Raw genomic sequence first — 16,396 nt, 5'->3', positions numbered from 1 at the left:
TATCTTCATGATTTCTTTTTTCCCCTTCAGGATAGAACCCACTATACAGTCAAAGTACTATGTATTAATATCAGTTGAATTAAATGTTTTAAAACTGGTTGGTTATGCCACCAGCTTGCAATGCAGTTGAATTCACTTACTAATTTATTTTAGTGTTTAGCAATTTTTCTTTATTCATTTACCAGATAAAACATTTTACCTGGTCCCCAATAAAAGCTCTAAAGCAAATTATATTTAGAAAAGTACGTTTTTTTTATCCCATCACTTCTTGTTTCCTTGCTCACCCTATGCATAACCATTTATACTTTTTTCTTTTAATTTTCTTAAGAAATATATGAGTGTATATATCTAAATATGTGTATTTATATGTATCTATAACTATCATTTCCTTTTCTTACATGTGTCTTTACTTTTTTTTTCACTCAAAAGATCCAGATGATCACTCCATGACCATGCATACAGTCCTTCTTCATATTGCTCCATTCCAGGAATTCTCCTTAATGCTGCCAACCAGATACCTAGCGATGAACATTTGAATAGTTTGCAGCCTTTGCTTTAGCAATAGAGAAAATAGAGTTTGCTCTAATAAATGACAGTGGCTCCTTCTCTGCCACCTCACCAACAGAACGGGCACTTTTTTTTTTTTTTAGCTTCTTGTCAAACTCAGAGATATGAAAAAATTATCATTCTTAAATTGGAAACTGCAAAACACAGTCTAAATGCATAAAGATAATGAATATCTTACCAAGAAAGCAAAAAGTGAGGAAGAAGTCACTTTAGGAGGAAGGAAAAACCAACCCAAGGTAATGAGTTACCATGCAGACCAGAGCCTCAGAGGAAACAGTTTAGGGCTTCGTAAAAGGAGGGATTTCTGAAAAGCTGGATAGAGTAGATATGTCCAAAGAAGTTATAATGTACCTTGAATGACAGATTATAGGGTTTACACTTTGCTGTACTGGCTGTGGGAAAACAAGAACACCTGAGCAGGAAGGTGATAGCAACAAAGAGGTTTTGAGGAAGGTTCAACTTGGATTAAAAGAGAGTTTAGGGAACAGGAAGCTAGCTGGTAAATTATTGTAGTCCGTACGAGGAGGAATAGAAGACTGAATTAAGAATTGTTAGACAAAAATGTATGGAAGATAGCAGATCAGGCAAAGGATTCTTTATTTGGAGACACTGTGGTATCCTAGAGAGTCTGATTAGGTTCTGGAGAATTTGAAAACCTCTAAAATTGTATACAAATCTTAGGTCCTATATGTTTATTTTTCAGGGAAACAAGTTTTAGCTTTTACCTGAATTTCTCAAAGGCATCTGTGAACCAAGAATGAAAAAATAATGGATAAGTAAAAAATAAATTAAAAAATCAGGAACCCCCCTATCAGTGAGGTTTATATGATAAATAAGTCTCATTTTAAGTTACCATTAAGCCCTGATGCATTTTACTTTTTCATATCCACATTCTCTGAACTCCTTTTAATTGTACTTACTGTCTGTGCCTTTCATTTTAAAATTGGACTAGTTTTTGAAAGTTGTGGTTCTACTACCCTGTGCTTTTCTTAAGGGGACACATATTGTCCCCAGTCACAGTCAGGATACTTTCTATACATCACACAGTTCATATAGTGTCTTATATTTTGAAAATTGTTAAGAGAGCAGACGGTGGAGTGTTCTCACCACAGAATTCCATTCATTCCACAACAAACACATATTTTAGAACATCTTATTATACTTGGTAAATAATAACCCCCCCCCTTTTTTGATACTAGGGATGGAACTCAGGGGCACTTGACCCACTGAGTCACATCCCCAGCCCTATTTTGTATTTTATTTAGAGACAGGATCTCACTGAGTTCTTAGTGCCTCACAGTGGCTGAGGCTGGCTTTGAACTCGTGATCCTTCTGCCTCAGCCTCCTGAGCCTCTGGGATCACAGGTGTGTGCCATTGTGCCTGGCCCAATTTTTATTTGTCAATCTAAAATGAAATGAAAGAATGCAAGTTAAGTGAAGTAAAACTTGCTTAAAGATATGTACCAAACACATGAATATTTAGGACTAAGTTATAACAAATTTATAACAAAACAAAAAACAAACAAACAAACAAAAACTTGGCTACTAACAATAGAAATAGTTTTCTGTTTCTGTGTTGCATTAGAGTTAATTCCAGGAGCATGAAGGCCTGACATGAACTCTTCTTCTCTCCTTTGAAAAATTGCATTAGAACACAGCTGGATCTGTGTGCCGATGAACTTGGAGCAGGAGTGCAGGGCTTCTAGGACATTACCAAGGACCTGCATCCTGAAAACCTTCCAGCTCCACCGTACTGGAGCATAACTTAGAGCATGACTTTGCCCTATGTATCAAAACAGCATCTCCTAGTCCCAGTGGTGAGGAACAAAATTAGAAGGAACATTTTACATTGTTAACACACTTTGACCAGCTTTGAGATTTTTGCCTTTAAAATTGATCCAAATACCATGAAATTTATGCTTCTCGGTTGGGAGTCACCTCTTGAACATTTAAAATATATTTCTTCATGTGTGTCAACTATTTTTCAGGAAATAATTGGGTTTTAGCTGTGAGCTGTCTAATAATTTTCCTTAGAGCCATAGACAACTAAGAGCCTGGGACTAGGGCAAGGATAGAAAAAAACTTCTTAAGCACTATTGAAAAGTATATTACAAAGCACACACTTTCTTTTCCTTGATAGGAAGAGTTCTTATTGAGATTACAGAAGAATTACAAAAATTATCAGAAGGAATAATATTCTTTGAACTGCTGCCACTACTGGAGTTGAATATCTATGAATGGCAGCCTTAATTTTTTAAAATAACTTCATTGAGGTATAATTTACTTAGCATAAAATTCACCTATTTTAAGGTTAGGAATCTGTAATTGCAGTGTTGTACCATAGTTGTAAGCACAAAAGTGACCAGGACAGGTGCAGATCTCACGAATTCCACCAAGCTTTTGCTCAGCAGTGGAGTCAGGCATTGGAGAGCTCACTTTCTGAGTAGAAAATGGCCCGATTACAGGGGAGGTCTGGTTTTATATAGGTTACGCACTGGGAGATGACTTAACCATTGAAGACTTTATCAGAACATATCAATTTGGGCACTCAGGAAACAGTTTGTGAGAATTTGAAGGTTTTTTTTACTGGGCAAGGAGAGAGGGTCCAGAATCAGCATTCAGTCCTTATCTCTTTCCCTCCAGGGTCTATTGTATTGTCACTGGGAAAGGATGTATTTGGGTAAGGATCAATGCTTTGGCTTCTTCCCGGAGACTGTCATTTTAGACTTGATAGATCTCTCCTCCCCAGGGATTGTCTTGTCACTGGGTGATGTTTGTTTCCTTCCCAGGGATTGTCTTGTCACTGGGAAAGGTTGTATTGAGAAAGGATCAAAGTTATCAATGTGCTGCCTTCTTCCTCCCTCCCTCCCTCTTCCTAGGCCACACTGTTTTGGGAGTTATCATTTCCATATCCTTCAATAGTCACAAGAGCTAATTTGACTCTATAGTAATGTTCCATATAGTAATTAATACAGTTAATTTATATATATATATATATATATATATATATATATATATATATATATATATATATATTTTATTATATCAACAAGAGGATCCCAAACCTGGTCACAATTTTTTTTTAGGTACTAGGGATTAAATTCAGAGTTGCTTTACCATTGAGTTACATCCCCAATCTTATTATTTTATTTTTTAAAATTTTGAAGTAGAGTATATAAGAAACTGCTTTGTTACCTCCCAAAGTGCTCTAAAATTATAAGGCATTACTTTCATTATTTCAACTCAAGAAAATTTCTATGTTTATGAAAACAATTTGCAAATAGTTCTAAATACCTACCTATACTTGGTGCTATATATTCCAAGTTAAACACTGTGGCTTTCAAATTTAAACCAGCCCTCTTTCCATAGAAATAATGAAAAATTGGGATGAATTTTGTATTTCCATCTTTATTTATTTCCATGTACATACTGCCACTCCTTTCAGGTTCCTGCTTATTATCACATTATTTACTATTGTTCATTATTACATTAAAATTAGCAAGAATGTCTAGTGCTATCACCTGGAGAATAACCACATTTCTTTAGATAAATGGAGGGACATCTGTGCTTCTAATTTGTAGAGAAAATTAGAGGGCATAAGTTACAAATCAAATGAAAAGTTTCATTAAAAGTTGTAGAGAAATAATGATATGATCATAATGGTAAAGATATTGCTCTATGGGGATGATATCCCCAACTTCAAGTTTTATCCCCTAGTACTTCCATGAGCTTGGTCAAACTAAGTATGTTTTTCTCTAAGACATTTCATTGTGAGCTAGGAGCAGTGGTACATGCCTGAATGCCAGTGACTCTGGAGGCTGAGGCAGGAGGCTCTCAAGTTTGAGGCCAGCCTCAGAAACTCAGTGAGGCTCTCAGCAGCTTAGTGAGACCATGTCTCAAAATAAACAATAAAAAGGGATGGATATGTAACTCAGTGGTAAAATACCTCTGGGTCAATGCTCTGTTCATTTTCTAGTAAGAAAATGAAGGGGAATTTTCAGGAAGTATAAGAGATATACTTATTGCTTTTAAAACTATGTCCTCTTCTATCTTGGTCCTCCAGGACCACCCTCCTTCCTCAGCCACTCTGCAGTGAGCCACTGATCCTAGTGAAGTGCATCAGACCTTCTGAAGTGTTCTGTGGGAAACATTTTGACAAACCAGTCTCTCTCTACTCCCCCCACCCCTCTCCACCTCTCCCTCTTTCTTTCTTTCTTTCTTTCTTTCTTTCTTTCTTTCTTTCTTTCTTTCTTTCTTTCTTTCTTTCTTTCTTTCTTTCTTTTCTTTCTTTCTCTCTCTCTCTCTCCTTCCTTCCTTCCTTCCTTCCTTCCTTCCTTCCTTCCTTCCTTCCTTCCTTCCTTCCTTCCAGTGATTGAACCCAGGAATGCTTAACCACTGAGCCATATCCCCAGCCCTTTTTATTTTATTTTTAAAATTTTGAGACTGGGTCTCACTAAATTGCTTATGTACTTGCTAAGTTGCTGAGACTGACTTTGAATTTGCAGTCTTCTTGCTTCAGCCTCCTGAGCCACTGGGATCACAGTTGTGCTCCACCAAGGTGGGCTTATTTTGATAAATCACTTCTTTAACTCTCTCTTGTATATGTATGATATAAGAAATGTATACATAGCTACAGTGTAAGGAATTGAAAGTGTGCTTTCTTCTTTCTATAGCATATTTCTGGAGCCCCTCTTAACTACTTTTGCATAGGGCAGGTGCTCAACAAAAGAAATTATTAGTAAGGCCAAATTCCTTTCTCCTTTTCCCCCACTTACTAGATTTATGTGTAATTTCATACTAAAGTAGTACAGAAGCTAAATTGTATAGCTTTGCTATTGCCCACTGTTTTAGTCAGCTTTTTCACTCCTGTGACTATGGGACTTGAGCAAAACAACTGTAGAGGAGGAAAGTTTATTTGAGGGCTCACAGTTTCAGAGGTCTTAGTCCATAGAAGGCCGGCTCCATTCTTTGGGGCTTGAGGTGAGGCTGAACATCAAGGAGGAAGAGTGTGGCAGAGGGAAGCAGCTCACGTGGTGATCAGGAAGCAGAGAGAGAGACTCCGATATCCAGATACCAATATATACCCCAAAGACACACCCCAGTTCCCACATCCTCCAGCCACACCCTACCACTTCAGTTACCACTCAGTTAATCCCTCTCCAGGGGATTAACTCACTGATTGGGTTAAGACTCTTACAACCCACTAATTTCTCCTCTGAACCTTCTTGTATTGTCTCATGCATGAGTATCTGGGGGACAACTCACATCCAAACTACAACACCCACTTAGAGGAGTTCCTTCTATAGGAGCTCACACCTAAGTTCAAAAACAAATCCTGAATATAGGCTTTTTATGATTAACGTTTCTGTCCACTCTCAATATTATGAATTTAAGCTATATTTTCAATGGTGTTTGGAATGAGATACAGTGATTCATTTTCATTGTTTAATAGTATTGAGGTGTGCTGTGCTGATTCTACTTCTAGTTGCCTTAAACTATTCTTCACTCATCTACAAATCTACATAAAAACATTTAAAATATGAAGCAGGTTTGTGTTTCTAGGTCAGGCAAGTTCAGTACCAGTTGGAGCAGGGCACCTGTTAGAAAGCAAATTAACCTGCTATTGTCTTTCCTGAAGATTTCATACTTACTAAACAGTAGATCCACTCTCTACGCACGTTCCCCCGTTGCCACATTTCATTAAACTGCAGGGAGAAGCCTCACACTGGCCAACGCTGCGCCCGGCAGTTGGGTGGCCCTGGGGAATTCCAAGGCCTCTGAAATGGCCATCTTTCTCTGTACGAACTTCAATAGCGAAAATGCAACCTTGAAGAAGGGCCAAGACACTCTGTTAACAACTGAAACTAGGTGACAGTACTTCTTTCATTATTAAAGTGAGTTTTCAAAATAAAATAATAAATATACATTTTTAAGAAATAATACAAAAAATATCAGAGAGAAAAGTAAAAAGTTATCCATAGTATCAGCATTTCAGAGAATATAACTATTAATATTTGACTTGCGAATATGTATTTATGATCTTTTCTCCTACACTTAGTTGTACTTTTAAGTGAAAGTGAAATCTTGAATTAAACTATATGATATGTAATATTATGCCCAAAATTGAACATTGAAATACTCTTTTCCTTTTTTAAACTTTATTTTATTTATTTATTTTTTTTATGTGGTGCTTAGGATCGAACCTAGTGCCTCCCACGTGCTAGGCAAGTGCTCTACCACTGAGCCACAACCCTAGCCCACTGCTTACTCTTTTTTTTTTTTTAAAGTATTAAAGTATTTTTATGTGATGACAAAATAATTTTTATAATATATTTAATCAACCTCCAATTATTAAACAATTGACTCATATTCCATTATTAGAAATTAAGCTATAGCATAGTAGGGCGATTATAGATAATGCATTACACACACACACACACACACTCACACACACACACACACACACACACACACACACAAAGAGACATTTTTAAAGAAAAACTAGAAAGAAAGGATTTTTTAATCTTTTTACCAGGCCCTCACTGGGGAGATGGGTTTGAGCTGGCCTTCAAGGCAAATGGAATTTAAAGTGGTGAAGGGCATTGTTTTGAGAAAGGGCTCAGGTAGGGAAAATAACACACACACACACACACACACACACAAATGATTAGATATTATGACAGTTAATTTTATGTGTCAACTTGATTGGGGCATAAGAAGTCTATATATTGACCAAACAGAGAGACAGAGACTGTGTGTGTATGTGTTTCTGGATAACATTAACATTTGAATTATAGACTAAGCGAATCGCCTTCCCTAATGTAGATGGGACCCATCCAATCAATTGTAGACCTGAACAAAAAGGCTGAGCAGAAGGGGACTCCTGCCTGGTTGCTTAACCTGGTGTATTTGACTTCCAGCCTTCCTGTTTGCGCTGAAACAGCAGCTAGTTTTTGGTCCTGAACTTGATGGTTTTTAGACTGCTGCTTACTCCCCTGGATCCCCTGGTTCTCCCCTGGTATACACCAGCACTCCAGCTTGCTGACTACAGCTCTTGGCTCCATAATCATATAAGCCAATTCCTTTTAATTCTCTTTATCTCTATATAAATATAAACACCCTATTGGTTCTGTTTCTCTGGAGATCCTTGACTGAGGGAAATAGTTTTTTTCTGGAACAAAGAATGTGGCGAGGCAAGGTAAGTATGGGAAAATTATGTGGGCTTTAGAATGCTTAGTAAAGTATTTAACCATTACTTTATTTTTTATTTTATTTTAATTTTTTATTAGTTTAAATTAGTTATACATGATAATAGCATGCATTTATACACTTTAATACATCATACCTAGATGGGATAAAATTTCTTATTTTTCTGAGTATATATGTTGTGGAATCACATTGGTCATGAAGTCACATATAAAGTAGTAATGTCTGTTTCATTCTACTATCCTTCCTATCCTCACATTCCTTCCCCTCCCTGCTTCACTTCCCTCTACCTAATCTAACTCTATTCTTTTCAGTGTCCCCCCTTATTGTGAATTAGCATCTGCATATCAGAGAAAACATTCAGCCTTTGGTTTTTTGGGATTGGCTTATTTCACTTAGCATGATGTTCTCCAACTCCATCCATTTACTGGCAAATACCATCATTTCATTCTTCTTTCAAGCTGAGTAATATTCCATTGAATATATATACCACATTTTCTTTATCCATTCATCTATTGAAAGACACATAGGTTGGTTCCATAGTCTATTGTGAATTGAGCTGCTATAAACACTGACATGGCTGCATTACTATATTATACTGATTTCAAGTCCTTTGGGTATAAACTGAGGAATGGGGTAGCTGGATCAAAAGAATTGATAGAGTGCTTGCTGAGTTTTTGAGCAGGCAAGTGACATGATGCAACAGTGTGTCAAGAGTGTTCTGATGTGGCAGGTAATAGGGCTGGTGTGAGGAGTTCAAGATGACAGGAAGCTGCAATTCTCAAACTTCAGCTGCACCAGAATCAAATGTAGGGATCATTAAAATCCATATTGCTAGAACCTATGTCCAAAGTTTCAGATTCAGTAAGAATTTTATTTCCAACAAATTTTCCAGTGATGCTAATGTTGCTGGTGCAGGGACCACACTTCGAGAACTATTGCACAAAGGATTCAAACAAGCACTGGGAAGACTGGTAATGATAGTAAAAGAAATAGAGGGGTGTATGAGAAAGGCATTTTAGTGAGATGAGATGTTTGACTTTAGTTCTTTTTCTGCAGCAGTCTTTAGAACATTTAATTGTGCAACAAGGTTTTCTACAGGTAACAGAGAATAATAGCTTATTCTCACTTGTGGTCTAACATTTTTAGTTTCTTCTCCCCTCACCTGCTTTCTCTCCCTTCATCCCCTATTACTATCTTCTTTCTTTCCTTTCATGTCCAGTCTAAAGACTATGAACCTTAACCTAAGAACTCATCAGCGTAATAGATGCAACTTTGGACAGCAAAGGAGATGCTCTCATTAGGTCAGGTAAAGCATTGTGGCCCTGTTTGCCTGGCATATGTAAATTACTTAACCTGGTTAACCTCAGTGTCTTCATGAACATTAAAGGCCATAGGAAAAGAGATGGCTTATTATAAGACATTTTTAGAACAACAACAAAAAATGGACTTTATTTGCAGTAAGGATTTATAGTTTAGATGTCAAACTTTTGGAGTAGAGTTATTTATCAAGAGTGTTTACAGAAATGTGAAAGCCTAAATCACATAATCTTTTATCATGTAATTTAATTGCCATTACACGGACAAATGCTCCAACTCTACCCTGATGAGTAAATTCTTCTATAAAATTCTATTTGCTTTGTTATTATTAAATAATGTAGTAGTTTCCAAATCTGGGAAATATTGTTAAAAATGTAAAGTTTTATACTCCATCAGAGGGATTTCAATTAAGTAGTTCTGAGGTAGGGTGCAGAAGTCTGTATTTTTAAGAAGTTAGTGCTTATGATTCTTTAGAGTTGGTAGAGCTTTGGGGAAATATGGATTTCTAGTATATTTGGTTGTAATATTAAGCTGGTAATAATTGTCCATGCATGATTTGTAACAAATAGTAAATGCTGGTTTATAATGGCGGAAGACATAGTGAGAGAAGATTCAAGAGACAAATGATAAACCGCGGGGCTTCCAGGGTCTTAGATCTCCCACAAGACTCGGAACTAAGTGGCAATTACCAAGAAGATGCTCATCCTAACCAAGAACAGCAGCAGCTGAGAAGCTCCCAGGAGTATACAGTCCCAGTGTTTCTGTCAAAAGGGTCAGCTGTTCACGTGTTGGACTTGGGCTCATTGTCACACTTCAGGAGAAAGTGACAAGTCTTGACAAAAATCCTCTCTTTGTTCTCATTGTTAAAATATGAAGAAAAGATCCCAACAGAATGGGGGAAAAACAGCACAAAAGAAAACCAAGAAGCACTGTACTTCAATAAATTTGAAAACATTGAATCCTATGACAGCAGGATGAAATTATTAATAATATTTATTCGTGTTTATTGTGGACTGGTTTTCGGGCAAAACGCTTAGCATAATTATTTTGCTTAATTGGTTAACCCATAAGAGCCCTATGTGATAGGGATCTTTATTTTACCCAGGAGAGAATGGAGGTCTAGAGTTAGGTAGCAGGCTAAAGTCACACAGCTTCTAGTGGCAGAATCTGTATCTGAAGACAGTCTGTTGCAGAGCCCGAGCTCTCCACCACTGTCTGTGGAGCGGAGAAGAAGGCAAGTGTACGATGAAGCTGTTCCTCTGCCACCTCCAGCACTGTTATCATTGCTAATGAGGAATCTCACTAAATCAGGCATGAATTTGTGTTCTCTCTCCAGTAAATTACTCTCAGGATGACATAGCGAGAGAAGTGCTGTTATTATCCCATTTTACAGTTGAGGCATAGGAGGTGAGGTGACAAACCAGGTGGAGCTGTGGCACATACCCTGGCAGTGGTCTAATGGAGTTCATGCTCTGATCCTTATGCAATTGCTACCCTTCATATGGAGGAATTATCTAACCCAAAGTTCTTATGTGTGAACTGTGCCTGGGAATAAGCCACATCACGTTTTTGGTCACCCCCCCAAAATGTCTCTATTGGGTGGAAGATGTACTTCTTCACATTCATAAGCTTACCCATCTCTTCCCTTGAATATAATGTTTTTAAAAACTCATTGATTTGTTATATATGTACAATCCCTTTCAGATTATCTCCTGTTAGGAAAGAGCTGTTGAGTTCTTTTATTACATTTTAGCATAGTGCCATAATATGCTTTAAACTGATCTTTAAGACACTCTTCAGAGAATCAGTACTGATTACATAGTCAAAGAAAAATTTTCTTTGATAGTCTTGGCAGAATGAAGTAACTTTATTAGAACTTGACCTTGTATTATACAGGATTAGCTATGTTGCTCTCACATATTTCAAGTACAGTGGCTTCTGCATTTGTGTCTGGGCAGGCATCAGGGGGTGGTGAAAAGAAGGCTGCCAGGCAGGGGGAGAACTGAAGTGCCTGGGCTGGGCTGGAGGGCAGCTCCCTCCCAGAGATGCACTTTACCCTCCAGGCCCCTGCACCCAGACTTCTGATGGAGAATAGGCTTCCTGGGTGACTGGCTGAGGATAGCACAGGAGTAGCCCTGTGACCAAATACTCTCCACCACAAAGATTATTCACAAGTGAATATTATATCAGTTCAAAGCACATTTTTTATTTCATAACTCTACTCTGAATAAGCTTTATAAGGGAGTTCTGAACCAGTGTTTCTTTTTGAACACAAGGAGACAGAGTATGGTAATTCAATTGTTCTCTGAAGCACAATGTTTCCTCTTATTCCTCTTGGCTTGGGGTGGCCTCTGTAGGCCACATGTTGGTGGTATGGGCGGGTTGACGTCAGTTTCTCACCTTTCGGATGGAGTACACTCCAAAATTAGGCAGAGTTTCAACTTTTCCTGTAACCCAGTCAGCCTACATTAAAAAGTATCCTAGGTAAAGAATTACTTGTCTTTCTGATCCTCTCCAGATCATATTCTACATTTCCTTTCAACCTCATAGGATTTATCACATTATTCTACTAGGTAATTTACTTCTCTATTATATTTAGTATTTATTGTTGCTCCCTCTATACAAATAGAATGCAAATTTATGAATGTAGGTGTCTCTGTTTTGAGACATCTAGTAAAGCATGTAGTAAGTGATCAACAAAATGATGAACAAAGTTTTCGATAAAACTTTGATTAAGTTTGATTAGAAAACAATCCACATGGCTGGTTTGTGAACTGCACATATATTCTTTAAAAAGCATTTTCTTTCTTTTAATACTCAAAACAAATAGCTATAGTAGAAAAACCGCTGGTGTCTTACCTTGAAAACCATTTTTAAAATCGGCTCCATTTGGTAAGAGATCTGGAGTGTATTCACTATAACCACCTACATAAAACTGACTGAAGACATTGAGACCAACCAGTTCTCCTGGGGAGACGACAGACTTATTTTTATGGTCATCTACCTTTGAAAGGAAAAAAAAAATCAAAACCTATTAAAAAAGGCATTAATTCCCCAGGGTGAATTAATTTCCCAGAGTGAACTGTTAAGATATTCTTTTGTTATTTCCCATTATCTTGGCATGAAAAATTTTTAAAGACTAGAATTTTGAAGAAATAAAGAACATGAAACTACTCAATTCTCTGCTTCTCTGCTGGTGTCTGTTAAGAAAGATATATTAATATAGCAGTCATGGTTTTGGATTTCAATCAAAATCACAGTTCTTCAAAGATTAGGAGCTGGCATCCTGCTGGTACCCCTCCGTCTAGCCTTGGCCCCATTCATTTTCAATATATCCACCGGACTCATTTGTTAAAAAATAGAAATGAATCATGGTACTCAAACCTCCCCCCCCCCATCTTAAGTGTCTTTCTACAGCTCTCTGGATAAAACTCTCAACTTCCTAGCTTGATATATACGTACTTGATAATACAGACTTGTCTACCATGAATCTCTCTTGCTGTCCAACTCCCTAACCTGAGAACTACACAAAACTGCTTGTGTTCCTTAACCTCATACTGGCTATTATTCTTCTTCCTACCTTTTGTTTATCCCAAGTTATGCTCAAGCATCACCATTTCTGGGGGACATTTCCTGAACCCCGTTTCTTAGCCTTACCTATGTTAGTAATCCCTCTGACTGACTCGTACACCACCTAATTGTGGTCATCTCTCCTCTCCTGTTTGAGTGTAAACTCCACAGGTGACGGCATCATGTCCTGCCTGCCTTGGCACCTGAGCACTAATACCCCAGCATGTAAATTTTGGGACTGATGAAGTGAAGTCTCTTTACCTTCATCCAGCCTGTTTGGAAGAATCTCCCCAGACGGACAGTGTGGATTCCAAGGCTCAGATCGAGGGGCTCACTCCTGACACTTGCTATGCCAGATCCCAGGTTATAACTGTAAACCACACTGCCGTTCAGCAGACCCACTGCCAGGAAGTCATCGCCATTGAGCCCTGGAGTGAAAAGACACACAAGGAACACTCACTGAGAGGTAATTCAGGAGTCCAGTCAGCTCGGCTCAGTTTTACTGTCTGGGTCTGAATTAGATCATCATGGTTATAACAGACATTGAGTTATTTTTCTTCTTCTTTTTTTTTTTTTTTGTACCAGGGATTGAACTCAGGGACACTCAACCACTGAGTGATTTTTAATATTTTATTTAGAGGCAGGGTATCATTGCATTGCTTAGGGCCTTGCTAAGTTGCTGAGGCTGGCTTTGAACTCATGATCCTCCTGCCTCAGCCTCCTAAACTGCTGGGATGACATGAAGTTTCTTATTGGCTTTTCAGGCATGTGAGCAACTGGCTATTATTATTCACACCCCCCAGAAACTGAGAACGGATAGTTTATTTCTTTGAAGGTAGAAGGGTTCCTGTCAAGCCAGGGATGATAAATACCTAAGAGTTGAATGATACTAGAATTTCCTTACTTGTCTGAATGAAACTTAGTAAGTGATTTACAATCAAGAGAACTTTAGGATGAAGCAGAATACTGGTAGTTAACAAAATTCAAAAGGCTAAGATAACCCAGTATCAGCTTCTAAATTCTCTCTATGACTTGTTGAGCGTAGACAGAACCATTTATTTCCATGATTGTTCAGAGCATGTTATCATTGTCCTATTGCAAAAGCTTTTGACCATGGCCCCAATGACGTGTTATAAGTAGTTGTTTCTGTGTTCCCTTTTCTTTCTCTCTTCCTTCTGTTCAGAGTCAACTATGTGGCATAGTGAGTTTCAGGAAGACAGCTTGAAGAAAAAGAAAGTAGTTGGGTGAAACCCAACATCAGTCACTAGAGGAAGATCTGAGCAGCAAGATCCATAAGATTAGAGTGCTCTGGGATGATTGGCAAATGCAAGGCAGGAGAGATTAGAGGCCCAAATATGTTACCCAATTACTGATTTTTTTTTTTTTGACTGGGGTAAAAGAGGACCTCAATACTAAAGCTTGCAGGCAGGGAATTGATGCAAAAATTGCTTGCAGGAAGAATATAAGGACCCATAGAAGTAAGATAAGGACCCATAGAAGTAAGATAAGGACCCATAGAAGTAAGATAAGGACCCATAGAAGTAAGATATTTAAGCATAGGTGGGGAAGAAAAAATGAGTCCAGGGATACAAACAAAATTTCTTCTGAGTATAGTCTCCCACTTTTGTACCTATAAGGATGATACCTTGTCTGCTGACATGGCTTCTATTGTTAGTCTGATTAGAGAGAAGTATCTGCAGGGATTGGGTTTCTAGACAGGGTAGAGAGGTGGGCTTCCTAAGGCACTGGAAAACAGAAGACAGAAATATTACTTGGATATACCTGAACTCTACTTCTGTAGAGACCTACTTTTGAAGGTCTGCCATGGGGCTGTGCTGGGCAGTTTTGAAAGCTCTCTAGGTGAGTCGAATATGCACCCATCGTGAGACCATCTGTATGAGGTGACATACCACTGACCAATTCCATTGGGAATGTATAGAAAGTCTCTCTCTCCCTCTCTCTCCACCTACAATGCTTCAACAGATTGGTCAAGTCATATATTTAAGATGAAATGAACTCTTAGGGGAAAATATTGATCCAGGACAGCAGTTAGAAAGGCAGAAACAAAAAGCTATTACTAGAGATTGGAGATAGTTTTTAAGGCAGCTCTTGGGGTAGAGAAGAAATTGAGAGAGAGGGCTGGGAAAGGTAAACTGTGAGATTTTTTTCTGTAGGTTGTGAATCAGGATATTTTTGTGAAATTCTGCTGGGGATTTGAATTGCCTTTCATATTGTATAGGTTGTTCGAAGGGGGGCCGTATTCTGCCAGCTGAACAGCAAGATGAAGAAAGAGTAGCTTCATTATAGTCGTATTCTTGCCTTTGTGTATTGCCATCACTCCTCCTTCCTCCAGTATTGAGAATTTATATCATGCTAGGAACAACATCCCCCTCAAGATGCTCAACAGCCTGGTTAGGGTGAAACAGGAGTTTTTTTTTTTTTTTTTCCTTAAGTGCCATGGGAAGGGAAGCATGGTAGAAATGACGTGGGGACAGTGATTAAAATGGGGGAGAGAGAAGAATCAGAAAATTCAAAGGAGATGATTTTTGAGTTGGTTTCCAAGCTAATCTATGAGAAGAACAGCAACAGTTTGCTGATGGGTAAGGAAGGGAGGGGCGCTGAAGAGCACTGTTCAAAGTAGAGGGAGCAGCATTAAAAAACCAGGAAGGATTGCTGAAATCTGGACCTGGCTGGTATTTATTGTCTGTGGCAGGAAAAGAAACTGAATAGGCAGAAAGGGCTGGATTCAAGGGTAGAATATGCTATAAGGAATGATGAAAATGTTTTAAGACTCTGTGGAATCATGAAAGGATCTAGAATGGGAGGACGATGTTAGATCTGGATTTTGAAGAATCTCATAGTAATGTTGGGGTAGAACATAGAGGCAGAGGAGGAACCTCACCGGGAGGTCACCCAGTGATTCAGAAGAGGAATGATAAAGGTCTAGTGAAATTAAGGCAATGGCACAGGGGACAGAAAAAAGGCACAGTGTTTTTTTTTTGTGTGTGTGTGTGTGATTTAGAAGGAAAGATTTAAAGGATAGATCAATTTGGATGAAAAGGTGGTGAAGAGGGAGAAGTTGACAATGATTCTGAAGAATTTAGCTTAAAGGGTCAGGTGGGATGGGAGGGTGGGTTAGGAAGTAAGAAACCTAGGAAAGGAGCAGTCTTGGGGAAGTGCCCAACTCCAGTTTCTAGGCATTCCTTCCTACAGACATGCCCCAGAGCTTAGGAGTGGGGATGAACCAGAGGCAGGAGAGGAGACCAGAGGGTCAATTAGATTATCAAACAGACATGCTCTTCCCATGCCATGGTCCCGTTGGGTGGCTTTCCTTTCCTCTACCACTCCTTCCACTCTGGACCTCAGTGAGGCAGTAGGTAAGAAAAAAGAAGAGCAGTTGACTGCTAGGACTGGGGTCCGGGAGGTGAACTGTATTTTAAAAGGTTGTAATTGTTCTAGGGCCATGTTTCCTAAACCTGGGAATTCAATTCAATCAACCAAGGAGTGTGTAAAAAAATAAAAAAACCTACTTTACACGACCTTTACAAGAACCTTAAAAGCTAGATCCTGAAAATACTATTTTAACAGTTGCCCCAGCTATGTTTTAATGACTGATATTAGTAACTGCAGAGGGCCAGGGCATGCAACCTGTGCTGTCACATGGGGCTCCGAGTTGAGAGAGGCCCTGTGCTTGGCTTTATGCTCTGTTGTTACTGCCTCAAACTTCTTAATG

The 16,396-nt window shown here is 38.5% G+C and overlaps 1 protein-coding gene across 3 annotated transcripts in view; it reads right to left on the bottom strand.

Moving 5' to 3' along the window:
- Positions 1 to 16,396, bottom strand: part of Eys (EGF-like photoreceptor maintenance factor) — a 1,135,848-nt gene that overhangs the window by 45,970 nt on the left and 1,073,482 nt on the right. For all 3 annotated transcript variants that reach the window (XM_078019814.1, XM_078019816.1, XM_078019815.1), the window contains exons 26-28: positions 12,925 to 13,091; positions 11,953 to 12,097; positions 6,219 to 6,393 (exon numbers count right to left, since the gene is read on the bottom strand). In XM_078019814.1, the coding sequence (XP_077875940.1) occupies positions 6,219 to 6,393; positions 11,953 to 12,097; positions 12,925 to 13,091 (487 nt within the window). The remainder of the gene's footprint in view (positions 1 to 6,218; positions 6,394 to 11,952; positions 12,098 to 12,924; positions 13,092 to 16,396) is intronic.

The sequence above is a fragment of the Ictidomys tridecemlineatus genome, chromosome 8, assembly GCF_052094955.1.
Source record: "Ictidomys tridecemlineatus isolate mIctTri1 chromosome 8, mIctTri1.hap1, whole genome shotgun sequence".
Classification (NCBI taxonomy): Eukaryota; Metazoa; Chordata; class Mammalia; order Rodentia; family Sciuridae; genus Ictidomys; species Ictidomys tridecemlineatus.
This window is presented reverse-complemented; position numbering and strand designations above follow the sequence as displayed.